This window comes from Canis lupus, chromosome 3, assembly GCF_048164855.1.
Source record: "Canis lupus baileyi chromosome 3, mCanLup2.hap1, whole genome shotgun sequence".
In the NCBI taxonomy this organism is placed as follows: domain Eukaryota; kingdom Metazoa; phylum Chordata; class Mammalia; order Carnivora; family Canidae; genus Canis; species Canis lupus.
The window spans coordinates 86288999-86311090 of NC_132840.1; the positions used below are offsets into that span (position 1 = coordinate 86288999).

General features: G+C 49.5%; 1 protein-coding gene across 7 annotated transcripts in view; it reads left to right on the forward strand.

Annotated features, from left to right (window-relative positions):
• NTM (neurotrimin) overlaps nt 1-22092 on the forward strand; it is a 941158-nt gene that overhangs the window by 745876 nt on the left and 173190 nt on the right. For all 7 annotated transcript variants that reach the window (XM_072822741.1, XM_072822742.1, XM_072822746.1 and 4 more), the window contains one exon: nt 17772-18004. In XM_072822741.1, coding sequence (XP_072678842.1) covers nt 17772-18004 — 233 coding nt within the window. The remainder of the gene's footprint in view (nt 1-17771; nt 18005-22092) is intronic.

A 22092-nucleotide genomic window follows, 5' to 3' on the forward strand; every position in this document is an offset into this window, starting at 1 on the left:
CCTTACAGGAACCAGAGCCACAGAGTGTCTTCCGGCAGGTTCGAGCTGTGGGTTTTAGTGGGGAGAGGTCCCCCAGCCGGCCTGACTTGCCAGGAGGTCCTGCAGGCACGGATGGCTGGTGCAGGTCAGCATCCCTGTGGACCGTGCTGGCAGGTTTCCCCTGGCTCAGACTGATGGGATTGGCCACAGAGGACGTTTCTTTGTAAAGGGCTCCTGGGAAAACACAATTTGCAAAGAAGCAGCATGCATGTGGGGGTGGGATGGCGGCGGTGGAGGGGGGGAGCCTGGCTGGGTGGGCATTCCAGAGGAGAGGTGTGGAGGCCTCCATATAGGGACTGGTACCCCAAACTGTTTGCATCCTGGATGAGCAAAACGGTAGCGTGCACGTGTCTGCGTGAGCAGTGCCATTACTATTGAGGCTCCGATGATGGCTCAGAGCCAGCTCAGAGGGTCCTTTGCCAGCTTCTCTCACATGGATTGATCCCAAGTGTTTGGCTTTATCCCCCAGTAAGATAAACAGAGGGGTGGTGAACAGGACCCAGGAGCCTGCTCAGGTCCTGCCGTTTCTAAGTGAGCCCTTACATGAGGACTTTGGGAAACCAGACCCAATAGCACGTACCCTCTATGTCCCTGACAGCAGAAATATCCCTCGAGATGGAATTCCTAAATACAGACCTCGGGTGGGTTTTCCACGCCTGCCAAGTAGTAAGGTCAGCTTTGGATCAGTCTCCAGCTCTTTGTCTAAGTCACTGAAGGAAAGACTTGCTAGGAAGTAAGAGGTGGGTTTTTGTTGTGATTGTCCAGATTTTCTCCAACACACACACACACGCGTGCGTGTTGCCTCCCTCAAGTCATTTCAAATTGTTTTCCATGGGACTGTATTAGAAAAGCAAGGAAGAGGAATGTAAAGAGTACGAGAGGAACCGAAAGCCTATGGCCACAACCCTGGAAGACAGTGGCACTCATGCTGAGGTGCTGGTATGTCTTGTCCCACCCCCCTTCCTTTACCCTATTCCTAAAGCTAAAGGTACCAACATGCATCCTATTCTCAAGGAGAAGAACCTAATTCCAGAGACAGTTAGGACTTGGGGAGTGGGAGATTTGTTTCCACACTAGATATTCTCAAGAGAAAGGAGCCCAGAGGTGACCAATAATGGGAAATCATCTTGGCAGACGGGACCACTTGCATCTAGCAATCATTTGATAAGTGGGGTAGGAGGAAAGAAACAGAGCTCAATTGTTTGGGAGATGCTAGGGGTGCCATATAAAGTTACAAGATTTAAGAGTGCAATGTGTTTCCCAAGGGGAAGGAACTACATTTCCATCGCTCTGACTTTTTTTGTGCTTTTCTTGATAATTTCAATGAAAGGAGCAATCATGTTGCTAATTTTATTCCATGCATTTAAATTCTAATTAATATTATTTGATTCTCCTGTGTCCTGCTGAGGTGAAAGAAAATATGCTCCTTTACATTTTCCTCCTTCTTTCTCTCGAGAATTTGCATAAGAAGTGAAGTCGTGTTTGCATTTATTGCATTCTGAGTAATTGGCATCTTTGCTCTCACAATTCCACTCCACTTTCCATTCTAACCTCCTAACCTGTCCTCTCTCTGTTCACCTTGGCAAAGAGAGCAGCACTTAAGGGTTTCAGGCAGCTCTGCCCATCATGGAATAGGGACGGAACACATTCTGGGGGTGCAGGCAGCAGACCTGGGACGTGGCTCAGGGCCGCCGGGCCCTCACAGACCAGGGAGCTGAGGTCCAGGGAGGTGAAACGACTTGCCTGCAATCACAATTTTGTAGCCTGGCTCTGGGGAGAGAGCTCCGTCCCTTCATCCAGCTTTGTTCTGATGATTCCGTGAGACGCGATGACATGTGCAAGGACTCCTCAAGCTGTCATGCACAAGGAAAGTGGGAGCTCTCCTTCGCCTGATTAATTAACAAAATGTTTTTATGGAATGTCGGCTGCATCCTCCTTTCTGATTTTGCAAGCTTTTGCGGGGCTGACCCGTGGCTTGGTGACTTCTGGTAGCAGGGCTCACCCATGCTGCACGTGCAGGCATGCCAGGCTCCTGGCAGCCTGGCATGAGTAACCATGGAGAACAGTTGGAGGGATTCCAGTATTTGGGTTGTGCCTGAGGCCAGCTATTGTTCAAAGACACCTGGTTTAGGATAGATGCCTGCTGCAGTGTGCCTTCACCTGGAGCGCCAGAGATCTACAAAATGACGGTGATAATGGGCTAGGTACCATGGTAACACGACTGGTCTCGGGGGAGGCGGATGGGGGTCAAAATAATAAAGATGAAGGAAACCCTTGGATCCTGCCTTCGCAAGTGCCAAGTGGCTTGGTAGGTGATGTGACAGCCGCGTGTAAGGCACTGGGGTGCGCGGCTGTCGGTGCGGACATGATACAGCAGAGGGGGCCTTGTAAAGGCAAGTGTGTGGGGTGATGAGGTGGAAAGGGGTGTCACAGACAGAGAGGACGGCACGCGGAGCGGTTTGGAGTCATGGCCGGGTTGCCACATCGGGGAATCTGCAAGAGCACGGCAGTCACGTGCTGTGATGTGGGTCCTGTGCAAGGTGACGGGTGTAAACGAGGCAGGGGCAGCCGCTCTGTGGCTCCATGGTAAGGGCCGTGGGAACCATGGAAGGGTTTGAACAATTGGAGTCCAACAATCTTGTTAGAGGTAGAAAGACGATTAGCTTAGAGGGGTCACAACTGGAGGCAAGAAGAAGCCAGTTGGGTGAAGCTGGTGCCACCCGCCATGCAGGGGAGGCCAGATTGGATTCCCCTGCCGGCCTCCACTTCCTGGGCCTCCGAGAGTGGTCGATCGGAGTGGGATCAGGGAATGCTCTGAGTTTGCTGTTGAAGGGCCAAGATCTCGGAGTACTTTATGCAGAGGAAGAACTAGCTCTCCTACGGCGCGACTAGAATCCCTCCCTACAGAGATCACTGACTAGAGAGCACCACCAAAGGCGCGGAGAGTTTCTGTAAAGGACTTGGGCAATTATTTGCCCAGTGCCCGTAGAAGAAACTACTGAGGAAGCGGCGGCCGAGGCAGCCCCAGCGCTCGGGGACGGATTAGCTGGGGGACGGTTTGCGTCTGCAGCCCCCCGCCTCCCCTCCGCCTTCAGCCTCACCCTCAGGGCTGTGCCCGGCTTCCTGCCGGCGTGGGGACACGGGCCAGAGCAGAGGACCCTCCCTGGGCTTCCCTGCCTCAGGTCCCGGGGTGAGTGCTGTACTGTCAGGGTCAAAATCGGACCCACTCTTCAGAGTGTGCCCACTGATTGTCACTCGCTGCCCCAGCAGGTCCCCTGCTTTCTTCCAGTTACGTAGCTGTTACCGTCTTTGTATCCTAAGCTCCGACAATCTAGAGGGCAAGGAGTACGTTTTGTCCTGAAGACTGGGCACCTCATCTCCGCGGGCGTGCAAGCACGGGGGGCAAATGTCTAGTGTTGAGCAGGGTGTTGTAGATGCATGTGGTCCCTCGGGAAACCTCAACGGGGGGGGGGGGCGACTGTATTTTCACACAGACGCTTGGTAAATATTAACACCTCCCAGTTCTTTAGAGTCCTGTATATTTGCCCTTAAATTACCCGCTTTGACCCTCATGACAACCATAAGAATTGAGTGGGCAGATGGTTGTTCCCCCTTTGACACGTATGAAAACTGAGTCACATGATGTCTAAGGACCCAGGCTTGTCACAGCAGATTAGGTCATAAAACAAGGGCCCGTACGACCCATTAATTGCACTGCTGGGGATTTACCCCAAAGATACAGATGCAGTGAAACGCCAGGACACCTGCGCCCCGATGTTCACAGCAGCAATGTCCGCAATAGCCAAACTGGAAGGAGCCTCGGTGTCCATCGAAAGATGATGGATAAAGAAGATGTGGTTTATGTATACAATGGAATATTACTCAGCCATCAGAAATGACAAATACCCACCATTTGCTTCAAAGTGGATGGACCTAGAGGGTATGATGCTGAGTGAAATAAGTCAATTGGAGAAGGACAAACATGATATGGTCTCGTTCATTTGGGGAATATAAAAAATAGTGAAAGGGAATAAGAGGGAAAGGAGAAAAAATGAGTAGAAATATCAGAAAGGGAGACAGAACATGAGAGACTCCTAACTCTGGGAAACGAACTAGGGGTGGTGGAAGGGGAGGAGGGCGGGGGATTGGGGGTGACTGGGTGACGGGCACTGAGGGGGGCACTTGACGGGATGAGCACTGGGTGTTATTCTATATGTTGGCAAATTGAACACCAATAAAAAATAAATTTATATTAAAAAAAAAGAAAGAAAAAGAAAAACAAGGGCCCGGCTAGTTCGACACCACGGAAATTAGGCCAGAAGCTCTGGGCATGGTGGCTGCTTCTCTTAAATATGAACGTGCAAGCTGAGATTCTATCAGATAAAATATACTAATTCATGGCAGCTTACAGATGGTAAAGATCTTGTTAAAATCTGAGTAACACCCAGTGCATTGTCAAGCTTTCAGCATGTTCATTACGGAGTTGTTCTTGGAATCCACTGACCCCGGGAATCACTGAATTTTTTTTTTTAATTTTATGTTGGTTTAAGGAATCAGGAGATGCAGTTTGTGAATCTGCATCTTGCGTGGCTGCGTAGCCCTGGGCTCATGAGTGAAGTCACTGTAGAGATGGAACTTCACACCCTTACCTTATGGGCTGCTGACCCATCTCTCAGGTCCCTCCAAGCACCAAATTTATATTGGTTTGTAAAGTTCTCAGCAAAAGCACCGCTTGTGCAAGACGTGAGTCAAGGGGTCGGTTCTTGGACTGAGCCCTTAGACGGGGGTCGGTTCTTGGACTCCTCACCTTTCTTCTGTACAACAGCCCATGGAATCGTCTCCCAGAGACCCACGCTTCAGGATGGTCTGCTTTTCTTTGCCTCTGCAGGAGCAGAGTGTCCATCTCAGTCTGTCTTGCTTGTCTCCGTGTCACAATTAAGAGCCTAACACCGTGCACAACACCTAGTAGGTGCGCAGTGAACCTCTGTCAAATAGATGCATAATTCGGCAAACCTATCCTTACACACCTAAGTTTATCCACACCTTTGGAGGCCCAACTAGACGTGAAGGGCAAAGAATGAGCAAGAGCAGGGGAAGCCTGGGGGTCGAATCCATGGGACTGCGGGAGGGTATTAAAAGGGTTGTGGAACGGGGAAGATCCTGTGACTCACGAAGCCCTTAACACGCCCCCTCCAGTCAGCGTGTCTACCTTGACCCTGTCCGCGAGGGCACCTGTGTTGGGATGTCGGCTGCATGCATGAGACCCAGCATGGGGGGAGGGCGTGCTTCCCTGAGGAGAGGACACCCCAGCACTCACACCGTCTCGTCTCGGAGGTGCTGGCTCCCCACCTCCACGTCCTCTCCTGCGCTGCCCCCTGACCTGATTTTCATCAAGGCCCCTCCACCCACCCCCTGCCAGCCACTTAGACAGCAGCTCCGTGCTGCACACAGGAGCACTCCAGGCCGTCCCCAAGCCGACTGCTGCAGCCTTCCTGCTGCCCCTCTGCATCCCCAACCTGTCAGACCAGAACCTACACATCTGACCCCATGTGCACCTTCCTCTCTTTAGGCTCCATCTTCTCTTATGGAGAAACCTTCTTGCTTTTTCTCCATTTATGCAGATATATTTGTTGGTTTTATTTTCCTTTTTTAAAAAAAATATTTTATTTATTTATCCATGAAAGACACAGAGAGAGAGAGAGGCAGAGACACAGGCGTAGGCCCTGGGGTCATGCCCTGGGCCACAGGCAGATGCACCCCCGAGCCTCCTGGCGTCCCCGTGGAGATGTATCGTGCATCCACGGGAGCTCAGGGTTCCCTGCCCCGTGACACAGCCCCACACACGCTGCCCCCGACCGCACACCCCGACCCCTCACCATGCTCTCTCGCCTTCAGTTCGTCCGCCGGCCCGGACCGCGTGTCCCTCCAAGGGCCCGGCTCCCTGTTGGCTCTCCTGGGCCTCAGGCTCTACCCGGCCCCACCACCTCTCTCTGGAGCCAGGACAGCCCTTGCTGCCCACCCAGGGCCTGACTCCAGAGCAGGCTGCGTCCCTCTGGCACCTTCTCGCGGCCTCCAGAGCACTGTCCTTTCCTCGAGGGTTTCTCTCTATCACAGAAACTTCGTGAGCCTGACACAGAGGGTTGTGTCGCTCTGGAGCCCCCGCAGCAGGCCCTGGAGACGGGAGCTGGTGATGAAGGGGCTTCCTGAGGCAGCACTCCCCGGAGAACCCAGGGAGATGGGGAGGCGGGCGGAGAGGGCAGGAAGCCTAGGGGAGGCCCAGTTCCAGGCCAGTACGGACGAGTGCGGCTTCCCCTGGATCTGCGGCCAGGCTGGCAGGTGCAGGGCCCAGCTGTCCCAGCCCCACAGCCTCCGGGGGTGCAGGCTCCCCTCCTTCCAGCCCCCTGGGTGACAGCAGAGCGGCCCTGCAGCCTCAAGGCCCACCTGCAGAGGGGGCGCAGATGGGCTGCTCCGAGCAGGAGCCCGAGAGGCCCAGAGATGGTTAAGGGGACCGAGGGAGGGGGCTGCACACCTGCACCTGCCGCGTTCTGCCCACTGGGGAGGGAGGACCCAAGGGCCCCAGGCCCGTTGTGCACCCCCTCCTCGCCGTTCCCCCACCCCGTGCTTCAGATCCTGTGGCAGGCTGGCGCAGCCCTGCTCGGGGGACCCGGTCTCACTGGAGCCCAGAGAAGAGGGCAGCACCGAGGCGTGTCCTTCCCCAGGGTGAACACACCTGGGAGACCTTTCTCTGGGCCTTTCCAGGCCTCCCACCATCCTTGGTGAGCGAGAGGACGCAGGCGGCCAGACATGCCCTTGGCCCCCTGTCCCCACTGGTCCTGTGGCCCGCAGGCCCATTAACAGGAACCAGTGTGAGGGGTTGGCTTCGGCTGAGGGGCAGTTCCTCCAACAAGCGACCGTCCCGGGACAGATGAAGAAATCCGACGGCAACCGCGCCCCGCTGTGGTCCTCTGCTTGGGGACTGAGGACTGCGAAGGACAGCAGGCCCGGGCCAAGGCTGCTCCTTCTGCTGCGAGCTCTTGTCTTTCTGGGAGGTGCGTCCTGCCTCCCAAGGTAGCACATCACACAGATGAGCTATCTGGAGAGGCCCAATTAGCTCCTTTCCACTTAATTACTGTTACGTCTCCTTGTAGCAAATGCTGCTTTCTGGCCCCTGGGGACGCTTCGTCTTCTCAGGCCAACGGGGGATACATGAGGCGGGAGCAGTGCCAACTCCACGTGGTTCCGTTCTTCTCCCCGAAGCTGGCTCAGCCTTGCGGAGGGGGGGCGGGAGGGGGGCTGGAGATGGCACCTGGGGGCCCAGGGGCAGCCAGCCTGCTCCCCGCCGCCCTGGCTCTCACGCAGGCCCCAGGCCGCCGTCTGAGACCCGGCGGCACCGCGGAGAGGAGATAGCGTGTAGCCAGGGTCCCCGAGTGAGAACACGCGGGAGGCCCCTCGGCCCAGAGGCTCTCTTGGTCGTTTTGGGATCTGGGCTTTAGTGGGCCGGGCCGTTCTGCTGCTGTGCTGTGGGAGTCCGGCAGCGGGCTGGCTCTTCCTTCCCACAGGAGGAAAAAGAGCTCTGGCCTCCAAAAAGAGCTCTGGCATCGCTTTCCCCCCCGACCTGTGTTTCCCTGACACGGGGTCATGCGTGCACCCAGTCTCCGGGTGGAGCACCATGTAGAAGGGCAACCTGTGGACCGACTGTCAGAATTGCCTGGGCGGCCTTCGCCCTCGCTGGCGGGAAGGAGGGTGCTAGCAGCCAGTGGTCCAGGGTGTGGCTTTGGCCTGCTTGGCCTTGGGACTCTTCCCGTCTTGGGGATGTTCAAGGCGGTCTTCATCTGGGAGGGGCGCTGGAGGCCGGATCCAGGCCTCGGGGGAGGGATTTGCAGTTGTGCCAACAAGGTGCAAGTGTTCGAGCCTGTGCCAGACTTGGAGTCAGAGTGACCCCCACGCCGGCCTCATCTGAGGCTGATGTGAGGCGCAAGGCCTGCCAGGCTGGTCCATCTTTCTTAGCCGCTCCTGGCCTGGGCTTTCGAGGAGGCGGGCACTTCCACACGCCTTTTCCAGCATGCAGCACTGCATGTCTAATATGGACTGACGGGGATCCCTGGGTGGCTCAGCGGTTTAGAGTCTGCCTTTGGCCCAGGGCTTGATCCTGGAGACCTGGGATCAAGTCCCACATCGGGCTCCCTGCATGGAGCCTGCTTCTCCCTCTGCCTGTGTCTCTGCCTCTCTCTGTGTGTCTCTCATGAATAAATAAATAAAATCTTAAATAATAATAATAATAATAATAATAATAATAATAATAATAATATGGATTGTCCATCCTACTTTACCTGAGCAAGCCCTGACTTTCCCAGTATCATTGGACCGGATGATAGTGAGTGATGTGCTCCCTACCAGCACCCTGCTGGTCTGGGTCCAGCTTCTTCAGGTCGAAGCTCCATCCTGGGTGAAGGCTTTACATAGAGCAGCTGGTGAGGACCAGGATAGGAGACGCAAAACAGAAGCAAAAAGGATTGCAGATAGATTCATTTGCTGGAATCACATTTCTTTCCACGCCAGGAAGGGCCACCCACTGGAAGACAAAGAAGCAAGATCAATTTGGGTGCCTTTTATAGCCATTGGTATTATTATTGTTTTTTTTTTTTTTTTGAGGTTGCCACTGGAAAGTTCTTCACTTTGGTTCTCTGGTTCTTCTTGTCTTCGGAATAAATTCAGAAATCTTTCACACAGCATACTGTACAAGCCACCTACAAGAGTCAGGGTTCCTGCAGGGAAAAAAGATGGCATGCTCGAATTGAGTAATCTGAAGAGAGTTAATAAAGTGGATATTTGCAAAGGTAGAGCCAAAGTGTAGGAAAACGGGATAATCAGGACCACAGGGCTGGCATAGGAGGGCATCATTAACCCCCGCAGGGCAGAGGGGATAAAAAGGAGGAGGTCACAGCTCCCACCAGAGAGGGAGGGCTGTGTGGAGACTACTGGGCAGTCCCAAACCCCCTTTAGAATTTGAGTTAGCTTTGGGTTTTTGTAACCGGCACACATCAAAATGTTGCACCAATCATTTCAGACAAGTTCTGGCCCACCTATGACCTCCTCCATCCCATCAGACAAACTCAACGGGAAGCCAGAGGACAGGGGATCCTGTAGATGTGACCCGCATTGGTCAGTCTGTGGTGGATCCAGGGGACACAGGAGCCTAACAGTGCACTCACTCCCTGGCCTCATCTTCCCTAACTTTTCTCTTCCTTCAAAGCCACAGCCCCCATAAAGTCCAATTTCCAGCCTTCTGCAAACATGCCAGGAATTTTTAAAGCTCCATTGTGCTTTGCTCATGCTCTTCCCTCTGCCTGAAAGGCCATGTCTGCCCTCTTGTATTTAACAAGCGCCTTCTAACCTCAACATCCGCCCTGACCCTCACAAGATCCAAATTGTCCTGAAAGTAACCAGGAGCCCTTGGAATAAAGAAACAAATACATAATTCTTGCCTTCCCAGACTCCACCTATCACAGGAAGAGGGACACTAAACAGAAATACAGACCAGGATGAAAATATGTCTGGAGATCATTCATGGGGGATTAAACAATTTTTTTGCAAAGGAAAGGTAGTGAGGATACAAAACAATATAATAATATTTAAAATTGGCCTTGATGGGGGATAGGAATTTGTGTAAACCACAGCAAGGAAGGGCATTTCAAATACAGTGAGTTATTGAATCTTGCAAGTGAACAGAGTCCTCGGGTAACAGTTAGAAGTAGTCCTATATACCCGATGCGCGTCTTGCCTAAAGCAGTGGGGGATGGGAGGTGAGATGCGGCTTTGCAGGAGATCCTGCACTGAAGCGCAAGGTCAGATGGTGGATGAAGTCCAAGGCAAATTGCCACCAAACTTTCCCTCAGCACTTTTGGGTTCTTTTGCCTAGGAAATGTTGGTTTTTACCAAGGGGTTCCAGAGACCCTCCTCTATGTTTGGACAATGTTGTGTTTGTCAGGAAAAGGGATAAGGAAAAAAAAAAAAAAAAAAAAAAACCTCCTGGCTGCTTGGCTTTGGTCACCTAGGGAAAAAAAAAGTCTCTGTTGCTTTTGTCTATAGCTGGATGACACAATTAAGGTGACCTATCGCCCCCATTGAGTAAGGAAGTGGCTTGTGGGAGCTCTGGCTTAGAAATGTGATTATCACCTACTGGGCAGTCCCAAGCCCCCTTTAGAATTTGAGTTAGCTTTGGGTTTTTGTAGCTGGCACAAATCAAAATGTTGCGCCATTCATTTCAGACAAGTCATGGCCCACCTAGCTCAGCAGTTTGTTCTGAGATGATGCTACTTTATTTGCCTTGGACAGGAAGGACAGATGGATAGGTGTGCTTATGGAGAGCACTTCCTGGAGGTCCACAAAGCCAAACCTTCTGGATTTATATCTTCAAGACATTAGAGACGTAGAGGGAGATAGACTCCAGGGTTTTGATGCCCTCAAAGGGTGAGCACGCATCGAGGGAGGTGTGTGTGTGTGCATTTTGTATTGTAAATGCAGGCGGAGGATTTATTTACCCTCACAACCTGGGGCTTTTCTGGACACGGGCTATATGATCTTTTACTTCTCAAGAATCTGTGAAAGGGGAGAGATGTTTAAACAAAAAAGCATCAACAGATATTTACTGAATGCTTACTTTGTACTCAACTGGAGGTTGTGTAGGGGCACGTGAGAAAACTAAAGCATCACCCTTGTTCTCGAGAACTTACCATCTAGCCAGTGATGCAACATACACACACAGGAGATGAGAAAGCAGCATGGATAATAGATTGTAGAACCGCATTGTTTGTTGAGTTTCTACTACATGCAAAGCAAGGCATTTACATGCATGGTTCCATTTAATCTCTCATTAGCCCCATGCAGGAGAAAATGTTATTTCCATTGCAGATGAGTAAAACGAAACTCGGAGAGGTTCAGAGGGCCCGTTGAGGCAATAAGCACAGACCTGGGACTTTGATTCCAGCCATCTGAGTTCAGAGCCTGATCTCTTGGCTCTCCCCCCACCTTAGACCCCAGCTACCCGCCAGCAGTGTGAGCTCCCAGGGCAGTGTGTGCACAGCTGGGCTTTACCCCCCACCCCGGCCTTTCCCCTCTATTTTAAGACTTCTGCTTCTACCCAGGCATGGGCAGCTTTGTCATTTTCATAACTAAGAAAGATTTCATAGCATGCATCTGTTTTTCTTTTCAATGTTAAGCCAAACCCGTAGTAGTTGAGGGATTCAAGGCCAGTGTGAACTGAGTGTTAAGTTCAGTATTTTTGTCTCTATGATCCAGAGCAATTTTATGAATATCAACCTGAGTGTTGATGCATAAGTTTGGCAACCGCATTAGGGACGCCGTCTTCTACAATAAAGAGCTGAGGCACCAGTGATGTCTGAATTTTCAGCAGGTTGGTGATGAAGCATCTTGCTTTGTGTGTTTGTTGGTTCCCCCCAGAAACAGGTCTGGAGGACGCCCATGCCAACTCCATGGGACTGGGTAGCAGCATTTCTCAGCCATCCACATGGTAATGATGCTCCATGAAGCCTGCAGGGAGAGGCGGGGCACAAGCCAAATGCTCAGAGGAACCAAACTTAGGGGCAGCTGGAGCATTTCTGTGCAGTAAGAGGAGATTGTGACCAGGTGCTGTGAAGGGCGGAAGCTCTTATTTTACTATAGTCTCAAGCGTTGCTTGAGACGTGTTGCTTTTCAAAAGCAGTTAAGGGGCCATTTGATAGAAGGAATGGTTGGATTACCCACTGTCTGGATCCATTATAGTCCTCAGATCTTCAGGCAGGTGTGTTTAAGAAAGGCCAAGCCTGGATTTTTCTCTCTTTCTTCAATAATCCTTCTCTTTATTTCAACACTCTCTTTGTCTGTCCTTAGAAGATTCCAAGCAGATTCTTTGGCTCTATTTTTCGTCCAGTTTCTAGACACACACTCCCTGCCTCCCTCCCTTTCTCATTTCCTCCCAGATCCCAAAGTAGCTTGAGGCCTCAAGTCCATACTTTTATGGTTTTATCTCTGCAGCCCCTCGTCCCGGGCATACTTAATCATTTTTTTTTCGGTTTCTCTACGTATAAATGCAGCAAGTGTAATAAAGCCACTATTCATCAGCAAGAGATTAAGGACAGAGAGGGCTGCATTTTTAGAGCTTTTGCACAATTGGTACAGCTGCAGAAAATGACAGGTGTGACAGCTTTCTCTGCCATACACTGTGCTCAGGTGCGAGGTCCAGCGTGGGCGTGTGTGGCTGGTCTTCTGTCGACTACACATGAACCTTCTCATCATTAAAGAAAATGCGTTGCTGATCCAATGCAAGCTACACACCCTGGCTGATCTTAGTTCAGATAGAACAGGCTTGCTCTCTTTAAGAAGAAATTTCTCCAAGAAAAGGAGCAGGGTGCAGACATGCAGACTGAGAAGGGCACTGTGGCTCGTCAGTGAAATGCTAAGGAAGCATCTCTACTAGGCTCTGTCTGTCTGTCTGTCTGTCTGTCTGGGTTTTACCAGGATATTGCATAGGTCAGGCCATGTGCTGCCCATGGGGATTACACACAGGAGGAGTGCCACAGGCCTGGTGGGAGGGGAAGACCATTGACACAAGCCCTGAAGGCCGATGGCCACAGGCCAGAGGGTTGGAGGATGGAAGTGAGGGCAGCATCGAGGCTGGAGGACAGGGGACTTTCAGAGTTGAGAGATGTTTGGAGTCAGAGAAGTGGGAGTTCCAGGGCTCAGGCCAGAAGGCGTAGGTCTGTAAAGGTGGTTTCTCTTTGTATGTCTGGCAGGATGGGTGGAGAAGATGCTTGGGTTGGGAGCTTAGTGTAGCTCAAGGATTCAGGGTAAAGGTGAGAGGTGGGGCACCTGGGTGGCTCAGTCGGTTGGGCGTCCCACTCTGGATTTCAGCTCAGGTCATGATCTCAGGGCCAGTAGATCAAGCCCCACATTGGGCTCTGCACTCAGTGGGGAGTCAGCTTGAAAGTCTGTCTCTCTCTGTTCTTTTGCCCTTCCTCCTACTTGCTCCATATTTGCCTCTCTCTCTCCCTCTCTCTCTTTCTCTGAAATAAGTATATATATATATATATATATATATTTTTTTTTTTTTAAGTGAGAGGCTTTCAAGATTTGGGCAGGGCACTTTCAACTCCTCTGTCTCTCCGTTCCCCCTTCCTGGCCTGTGTCACCCTGACCTGTGACTATTTCCCAACGACAAGTGGCCATCAGCACCTGCACTTGTATGGATTAGGGAGTGTTGAGTTTGAAGCCTTCCCTACTCCCAGGTAACCGTGCAGTTAATTACCTTCCTGAAGGACATGAAATACCATGGTGTGTTTGAGGAGTCATTTTGTAGGACTAGGTTAAGGGCCAACTCTGCAAAAAAAAAGGGGGGGGGCACCTGTTGATAGCATTTCCCATTCTAACCTTCTACAGACTCCCCACAAGCCAAGGTATTCTGGCTGAGGGAGCAATTATGCTTGCTTTTACTTTTTTTTTTTTTTTTAACCTGGGAGAATAGTCTCCTCGACATTATTGTGGAGACTCGATAAATGAGACAGATAGATGGGGACAGGTATGAGGAGGTGACAGTAGTTGGCTGCCAAGTTACCTTTGTGATCCATCTCTGCAGAAGCCGGTGGTAATGCCATGGAGACTCTGCAAGACTGATGCCCAGCAGTGACAGTTTGGACATCTAAACATGACCTTGGATGTGCCCAAAACCACAGCTGAAGCTATGCCAGCTTTTCAGTGTAGTATATCACAAGGGCCGCATAACCGTGCTGGAAATTGGCTGCGTTCGGAGCGTTAGCGTATCTGCAAATGAACATCTTTGGCCCTGGAAGCACGGCGCAGAGCAGTGAGACTACTTCGTTTCAGTCAGTTTCCAATAATTAGACACTCACAGGAAGCCCAGGACCGTCCTCTCGGATTCATCGAGAGGCTGAGATGCCCCCACTGTGGGCATCAAAAACAATTATTCAAGCCGTGTAGAGGTTGTTGATCAGAATTTCCTGCACCACAGCCGGCCATTCACCTGGTGTCTGGTCACATTTTAGCTGCTGGAGGAGAAAATAGCTGGGCCTCCGCTCTGGCTTCCCAGAACATATCGGTTACAAGGAAGTCCTCTCCTGGAAAGTATGGGAAACTATTTCAAACCAGAATCATTTCCTAGTGCCCACTCACTCTGTAGCTCTCATTTCACCAGAAACCAGATGTCTAAAATAATGGATTTCAAAATGTGGTCTCTAGACCAGGGAGGGGCCCAGGAATCCGTATTTTATTAGGGCTTTTGGGTGATTATGATGAGCATTGAATTTAAATATTGAAGGGTCCTGGGGTGGGCTTATAAGGACATTCAAAAATACTGATTGTGAAACAAAACAAAATAAAACTGGGTGTGAATCCTGAGTCTGCAGCTTAACATCACAGTGATTCTAATGAATTCGATAATTTTTTCAATTTGCATATTTTTTAACTTGACTTAACCCCATCTGTAATCTGGCATTAATAAGCGAACCCACCAAGTTCTTGAGAAGATAGTCTATATAATAGGCTTGCATAGTACCAATCATACAATAAATATGTATTCAATAAACATTAGCCATTATATGAATTTTATGAATTTCACATCTCACTTAGATCCAAGCAAAATCTATGTTTTTGAGGATTTTTTTTCTTTTCTTTCTTTCTTTCTTTCTTTCTTTCTTTCTTTCTTTCTTTCTTTCTTTCTTCTTTCTTTCTTTTTTTTTTTTTTTAGAGAGAGAGAGACAGTGGGGAGGGAGAGAGAGAGGGAGAGAGAGGGACTCTTAAGCAGGCTCTGAACTCAGCAGGGCTCCACGTCATGACTCTGAGATCATGACCTGAGCCAAAATCAAGAATTGGGTACTCAAACGACTGAGCCACCTAGGCACCCCACCCCCACCCCAAGCAAAATTTAGAACAGGGCCCACTCTTAAGGTAATTAAGACAGATAACATCCCAAGTGTATTACTAGTAAAGTATGCTGTGGAGTCTGTTGTTCTTCCAGGGTTTCACACCACTGTGCTTCAAAGCCCACATTTCAGGTGAGGCAGCCCAAGAGGATGAACGTCAGGAATGCCTGTGAGGAACCTAAGGGAAGGGATAAATAGCATCAGGTGCTTCCTCTCTGTTGGCTGTACTTTACTACCTCTCATTCAACTCTCGGAGTATTCTAGGCATTGCCATCAAAGCCAGAGGAAGACTTAAAGTACATTCTAGACAAGCCCAAACTTCATGTGGATTCTGTTACCTAGAGATTTTATTAAAATGCACATTCTAGGGATCCCTGGGTGGCGCAGCGGTTTAGCGCCTGCCTTTGGCCCAGGGCGTGATCCTGGAGACCCGGGATCGAATCCCACGTCAGGCTCCCGGTGCATGGAGCCTGCTTCTCCCTCTGCCTATGCCTCTGCCTCTCTCTCTCACTGTGTGCCTATCATAAATAAATAAAATAAATTAAAAAAAAAAAGAAAATTTTAAAATGCACATTCTAAATCATTGCAGCTGAGGCGGGGCCAGAGTCTCTGCATTTCTACCAGGCTCCAATGGGATGGTGATCTGTCGGTTTTCTGACCACACTTGCACATAGGGAGGTGTTAGACTAGTGCTACCCCAACCCTAATGTTCATACATCACGTCTCTAGATTTGTGCAGGTCAAGGAATGGTCGAGAGCCAACAGCGTAGGCATCACTTGAGAGCCTACAAAAAGTGCAGACTCTCAGGACACACCCCAGACCTACCAAATCAGAATCTGCATTTTCATAAGATTCCTAAGAAGCATTGGTAAGCACAACAAAGTCTGAGTGAGATCCACACAGGGTATGCATTTATTCAAACAGAGCCCTGCCCATGGTTCAATGCTCTACTCTCAATATCCTGAAACTCTTAATAATTCTTGAACAAAGAGCTCCAGATTTTCATTTTATACTGAGCTCCCCAAAGTATGGAGCTGAGCCCAGACACATGGCTCTGCACCAGTGTTTTTCAAATTTTGGTAGGTATATGACCCAACTGGGACATTGTTAGAAATCCTTGTTTCTGGATACTCACAGACTGAATCAGTAGGGCAGGAGCAGAGACTAAAAACTTGTGACAAACCCCACATGTGATTCTGATGCAATTGGCCCATTCCCTTGACCTTTCCCTAGTAACATCCTCCATTATTTCCGTCCTGCGTTGTCCGGGAAACACAGTGAACAGCACAGAACTTGCTGGACACCAGAGCAAAGGTGTTTCTGGTTGAGCAGCTTTCCCTACAGGCATTCTCAGCAAGGCTCCCCACCTATGCCTGAGTGGCCCTGCAATGATCCTGTGACATTTACACAAGTACAAGCGGAAAAAAAATGCATGATACAGGATATCTCCTCTTGAGATCGACCGCCTGGGGAAGGCTGGTGTGTTCAGCAGCAGTTCTTAGTTTTTTTTTTTTTTTTTTTCATCATAGACCATTTTGAGAACTCAATGGGGGCAATTGTCCCTACTTACTGAAAAATCCCCCTTCGCCCTTTCCGAGGAGCACACGGGACTAGGAATGAGACGGATGCCCTGGCTGAGATGTCTGTCACTTCCTAGCTCCCTAATCTGGCCAAGTCGCCAGACTATGCCAAATGGTGGAGTTCTGATCTTTAAAGTAGAGAATGGGTAAGATCATCTACTTCACAGATTTGCTGCAAGAATCAAAAGAGACAGTGTGGATGTAAAAGCATTTTGTACACTGCAAAAGAATGTATAAATTTGAGGCATCATTATACATACTGAGCTACATTGCTATTTCCAGCATTATAGTTAGGATCAGGACACTGTGTTTGTGAATGTAGCCTAAGGCCATAGAACATTCTTGGTGTATTGAGAGAGGGAAATGAATACAGACAGGGAGATGTGATTAGGACTTGGCGAGAGAAGCTGGGAGATTTGAAAGTGTAAGGAAAGAGAAGGGAGCTTCCACAATTTGGGGACTCCAGATGCAAAAATAAAAAAGACAAAATCTATTTTTACATGTGCAAACAGTTTTGAGATTTTGGAAAATGCCTTTAGTCTCGCAGTAATTGAACATTTCTGCCCCTGGGTGTAATGAAGATAAATAGCAATGGTGGTGGTCCATATTTAGTTTTGACTTCAGAAGCCTTCTGTTAGAATTCGCTATTCTGAGATAACGTTTAGTAGTTAAAATCTGGGTCTCTGATCTAGCACATATTAACTGTGTGGCTTGGGAGAAATATTTAGTTTCTTTGTTCTTCCATCCCTTTTACCAACAGAACCTTGCTTGTAGGGCTGTCACCAGTGCTGGATGACTTAGTACTCCCCAAATGCCTACAGCATGGGAATCCTTGAGCAAAGGGAGAGCCGATGGTGCTCTGAGGATCTAGCCGTTCTGGGTATGGAAGATGCCTCCAGTTATGATCATGAATAGTTACGACTTTGGAAGTAGTCCTTTGCTCAGGTGCATTCAGAAGCACTGACCTGGTCAGGACCCAGAAGTCTCAGATGGCCAGTGTTCTGAGGCTATAATCCCACAAGATCTCTGCTGCCCACTTCCAGAAAGTGAGACTCATGACAAACCAAACAGGAAATGTGTGTGTCTATACTGGGGCGCAGGGGATGGTGAAGATAAGGCATGGTGACAAGCCATCCTAGCATTGCTAAGAAGACCTGACTCTGATGGCTCCCCCTTCTCCTCTGGTCCCTGGACTCACATGTCTGGTTTTCCTTCCAGGTGCACAATTGATAACCGGGTTACCCGGGTGGCCTGGCTAAACCGCAGCACCATCCTCTACGCCGGGAATGACAAGTGGTGCCTGGACCCACGCGTGGTCCTCCTGAGCAACACCCAAACCCAGTACAGCATCGAGATCCAGAATGTGGATGTGTACGACGAGGGCCCGTACACCTGCTCTGTGCAGACGGACAACCACCCGAAGACCTCGAGGGTCCACCTCATTGTGCAAGGTAGGCGGGGCTTGGCTGTTCGGTCTTGGTGCACGGCTGGGAGAGCCCGTGTCCAGCACTGTTTCTGTGATCCTCAGCAGAGGTGCGTTTTGTGTGTTCCATCCAGCCAGGACAACAGGACGACTAATTGTCATTTATCATTAGAAGCTGAATTTTGAAATAAGTTTTCCTGTTGAATAAGACTAGGATCGTTTTTTTTTTTTTTTTTTTTTTTTGCTTTCATTCCAATATATTTTCTCAGAAAATTATCTTCTAATTATTGCTTTCCTTGGCTTTTTTCTCCTCTTAAGATCTTTTTTTTTTTTTTTTTTTTTTTTTTTTTTGTGGTTCCATATAGTTCTAAGCTTGCTTTATTTTAAGACCAGTGTTTTAGTTCTTCTGGCACTACATACACGCCATACCCTCCCACAGCCTTCAAAGAAAGCAGAGCCCGTCACAGATGCTCTAAACGCCCACTTGGGACACACCCTTCACAGCCACCCCCACTGTCTCCGGCTTGCTCGAGTCTCTCATCTCCCAGCCCTGGCTTTCCGACGCCACTTCTCCCTTTTAATAACTTTCACCTGATTCTCTGTGTTTGGTGTCACCCCAAGTCCCTGCCCCCTCTTACTGCACCCCTTACCCCTGGCCTTTGAGGCCTGTGTACTGGCTTTGCGTTTGCATCTCCCCTGCTTGTGCCCTGCCCGTGCTTCTCAGGCCCTGGCGGTGGTCCTCGCCTGTTCCCCCAGGAAGCAGAACCGGCCCGGGGCGTTCACGCACTTTCCCGTGGGGGACAGCCCTGATGAGGGAGGAAGAGCCAGGAGCCAGACGCTTGCTGCTTTCTGGCTGGGACACCCCAATCAAGTTGCTGACCAGGCTTCGGGGTTTCCTTCTGTAAAAAGGAGTCACTGTTGTGACGAGCTTGCTAAATTTTACGTGACCCTTAGAAGTAGGCCTGGCACCTCATGCTGTGTGTTAGCCATCAAGATTTTCAAAATATTGATAGTACTTTTTAGATTTTTGCAACTCTTCTACAGTGGACCCAGCACCCCATCATCTCATCCCAGAAGCTTAAGCTCTGAGTAGTGGAGCCCGGCTCCTCTACCGAGGTCTCCTTTGCAGCCTGGTTCTCAGCTCCTTCAGCCAGCTGAAAGGCATCCAGGGTGAGAAGCTCCTCCAAGGGAGGCTCCTTTGGCCACCGCTCCTTGTCAGGGTGCCTGAGGAAAGGAGGGCCTGGCAGATGAGTAGCTGGAGAAACAAGGGCAGGAGAGTGGCTGGAGAAGGAAGAATGCAAAGGAACGGAAGGAATTATGGGAACGTAACCTGCGAGAAAGGAGGAGGGTGCTCGAGAAAGGAGGAGGGTGCTCGTCCTGGGCTGTGGGCGCGATCGATGGTGAAGGGCGAGCTGAGGCGAGTAGGGAGGAGACACGGCTACAGCAAGGCAACGGTGGCTTGGCTCTGGGCGGGACCGCAGGGACGTCTTTGCCCCTCGTGCTGGGGCAGAGCTTGGCCATACCGTGTGGTGCTTCTTTCTTTTTCTCACTCCTCTAAAAAGAAATTATTATGGCTTTTTTCTATTAATTGGTTCCTGGTTTTCAAACTGCTGGATGCAAACAGCATTTTTTAAAGGAAATGGAATTGCATAGAAGGTATCAGTGTATCACAAACAGCAGACTAAGTATCATCACGTAAGACTTATGTCTTAGGGTGTGTACATTTTTGATATAAAATACATTTTGGGGGGCGCCCAGGTGGCTCAGTCAGTTAAACGTCCGACTCTCAATCTCAGCTCAGGTCTGTGAGTTCAAGCCCTGTGTTAGGCTCCACGCTCCGGGTGGGGCCTACTTAAAAAAAATAAAAATATCAATCAGTCAATAAAAACAAAAAAAAAACATTTGTTTTCTTTTTTTTTTATGGTGGATAGTTGCTCGAAACGTAGTTTAAGGATCACATTTGATGAGGAGGTCCGGCAACCGTGCCAGTGGCACCATCTGTAATTGATCTCTACCAGGGGATGCTTCTGAAGCCATCCCCCATGCTGCCCTCAGGCCCGCCCTGCACACACTGTAGAGAGCAGGATGTCCCCACAGTGACAAAGAGAAGTTAGCAAATGCACACTAATATAGATACTTGCTTTAGGAAGCAGCGCCTTTCTGGAACTGGACTATTGAAGGAATAGTGGAAAATGCTCAAACCTCCCTGAAAATAAGCACCATATTTTTGTTTTGTTTTGTTTTTCTTAAGACATCCCCTCCCAACACACACACCCACACACCCACACGTCCCTGCCCTAAGTACCTGGGGGAGCGCCTGACCCAAGGCACACATATAATAAACGCTTATTGAAGCAAATAGCTGGAATTGTAGTCCGGAGGTCTTACATAGGCTCGGAGAGGGAAAGTGGAATGCATGTGGGGGTAGAGACGTGGGAGGGGCGAGGCGAGGGGGTCTACATCAATCTTCGCTCATGTCCAAGCTAATGGAAAATGTCTAATCCCCAGCTAGATGTTTACATCTGTGACTTGGCTAGGTGGCCTCTTAGCATGACACACCACCTCAAGTATTGGAATCTCATCTTGGGCTAATTTTCGAATGCTGATGGGTGTATTGATCTGGAAACAAGCTAGGTTAAAAAAGGCACTGGTCTTGTACACAGACTCAGCCCAAGCTAATCCGCTGTCGATATGCCTGGGCTGAGCATTATTGACACTTTAATGAATAGTGGACCATAGTTTTTCAGAGCCAACCTGTCCCCCCCCTCTTAAAAGCAATCAGACAAACTAAATAGAGCCAGACTCCCTCACTTCTGTATTGGAAAGAGGATACATCACCATCCAGGATTGAAAAAAATAAAAGAAATATATTTATCTTGGGATCATTTATTGTACTGAACATAAACCCTAATTCCCCTAGCAGGAGCTGACTGTCTGGATTTTGTTGAAGTTGCTATTCAACCCTAAACAGAACGCGGCTGGAATGAAAGTCAGACATATTAAGTTTTCAGAATGGTCTTACAATCATTAAACACTCACACATATATACTCACACACACAAACACACACACATAATAGCAGCAGAAGAAAGAACCAAACCGACGGTATATGTATTTACACATAAGCAGTCAGCTTCACTTACAAATAAACCCCCGCAGAAGGGAGGTAGTCACACGTTCGTGGCATCATGTGAGCTGCTTAAGGGAGACATCATGCATTTCCTCTTGTTATCAAATTACCCTTTGGGACCCACTAGGTCTTTGTTCTAGATCTTCTCCATGGTTGTGATTCAGTATGTTCAGTTCTCACTGGCAGCTGTGATGCCATCTTCGCAGCTGCCTGAGAAGCAGACCTTTGGCCCTCTGTGCACACTCTCATTAGTGCCTTCATTCCTTCATAGGGGAAATAATCACTGAGAAACAGCTCTGGTTACTGGTACTTTGGCCAACTGCTTAGCACACAGAGATTGAATAAAAAGCTGCCTTTGCAGAGTTAGTTCCCATGCATGTGGGGATGGACTTCTACGATATTTGCTCAAGTCATGCCCACAAATTTGTTGGGGATCCCTGGATGGCGCAGCGGTTTAGCGCCTGCCTTTGGCCCAGGGCGTGATCCTGGAGACCCGGGATCGAATCCCACATTGGGCTCCCGGTGCATGGAGCCTGCTTCTCCCTCTGCCTGTGTCTCTGCCATTCTCTCTCTCTCTCTGTGACTATCATAAATAAATAAAAATTAAAAAAATATATTCTTAAAAAAAATTTGATTTCTGGAAGTATAGCTACTATTGGCTGAATCCTTGTAGGGCACCCACCTACTCCAGTTGCTCCTGGAAACACCTGAGGAGTGGGTCCTCTTACCTGCATCCTATCTGATTATACATTTTAATAGAATTCAGAAATGACTTGTACAGAAATCAGACTGGTTTTATTATATGGCAGCTGAATTTCCTGGTGCTCCTAAGCATGAATCTATCCCTTAGCTCAGGCATGGGGTGAAGGGCTAAGGGCCTTTCTTTGGTTGGTGTTTTCAAGAGCTTCAGTTGAATACATCATCTCCAGTCCTTCCAATTGTTAGGACAGCCTTTCATTGGTGGAAAGTTCTAGATGTGTTTTTTTT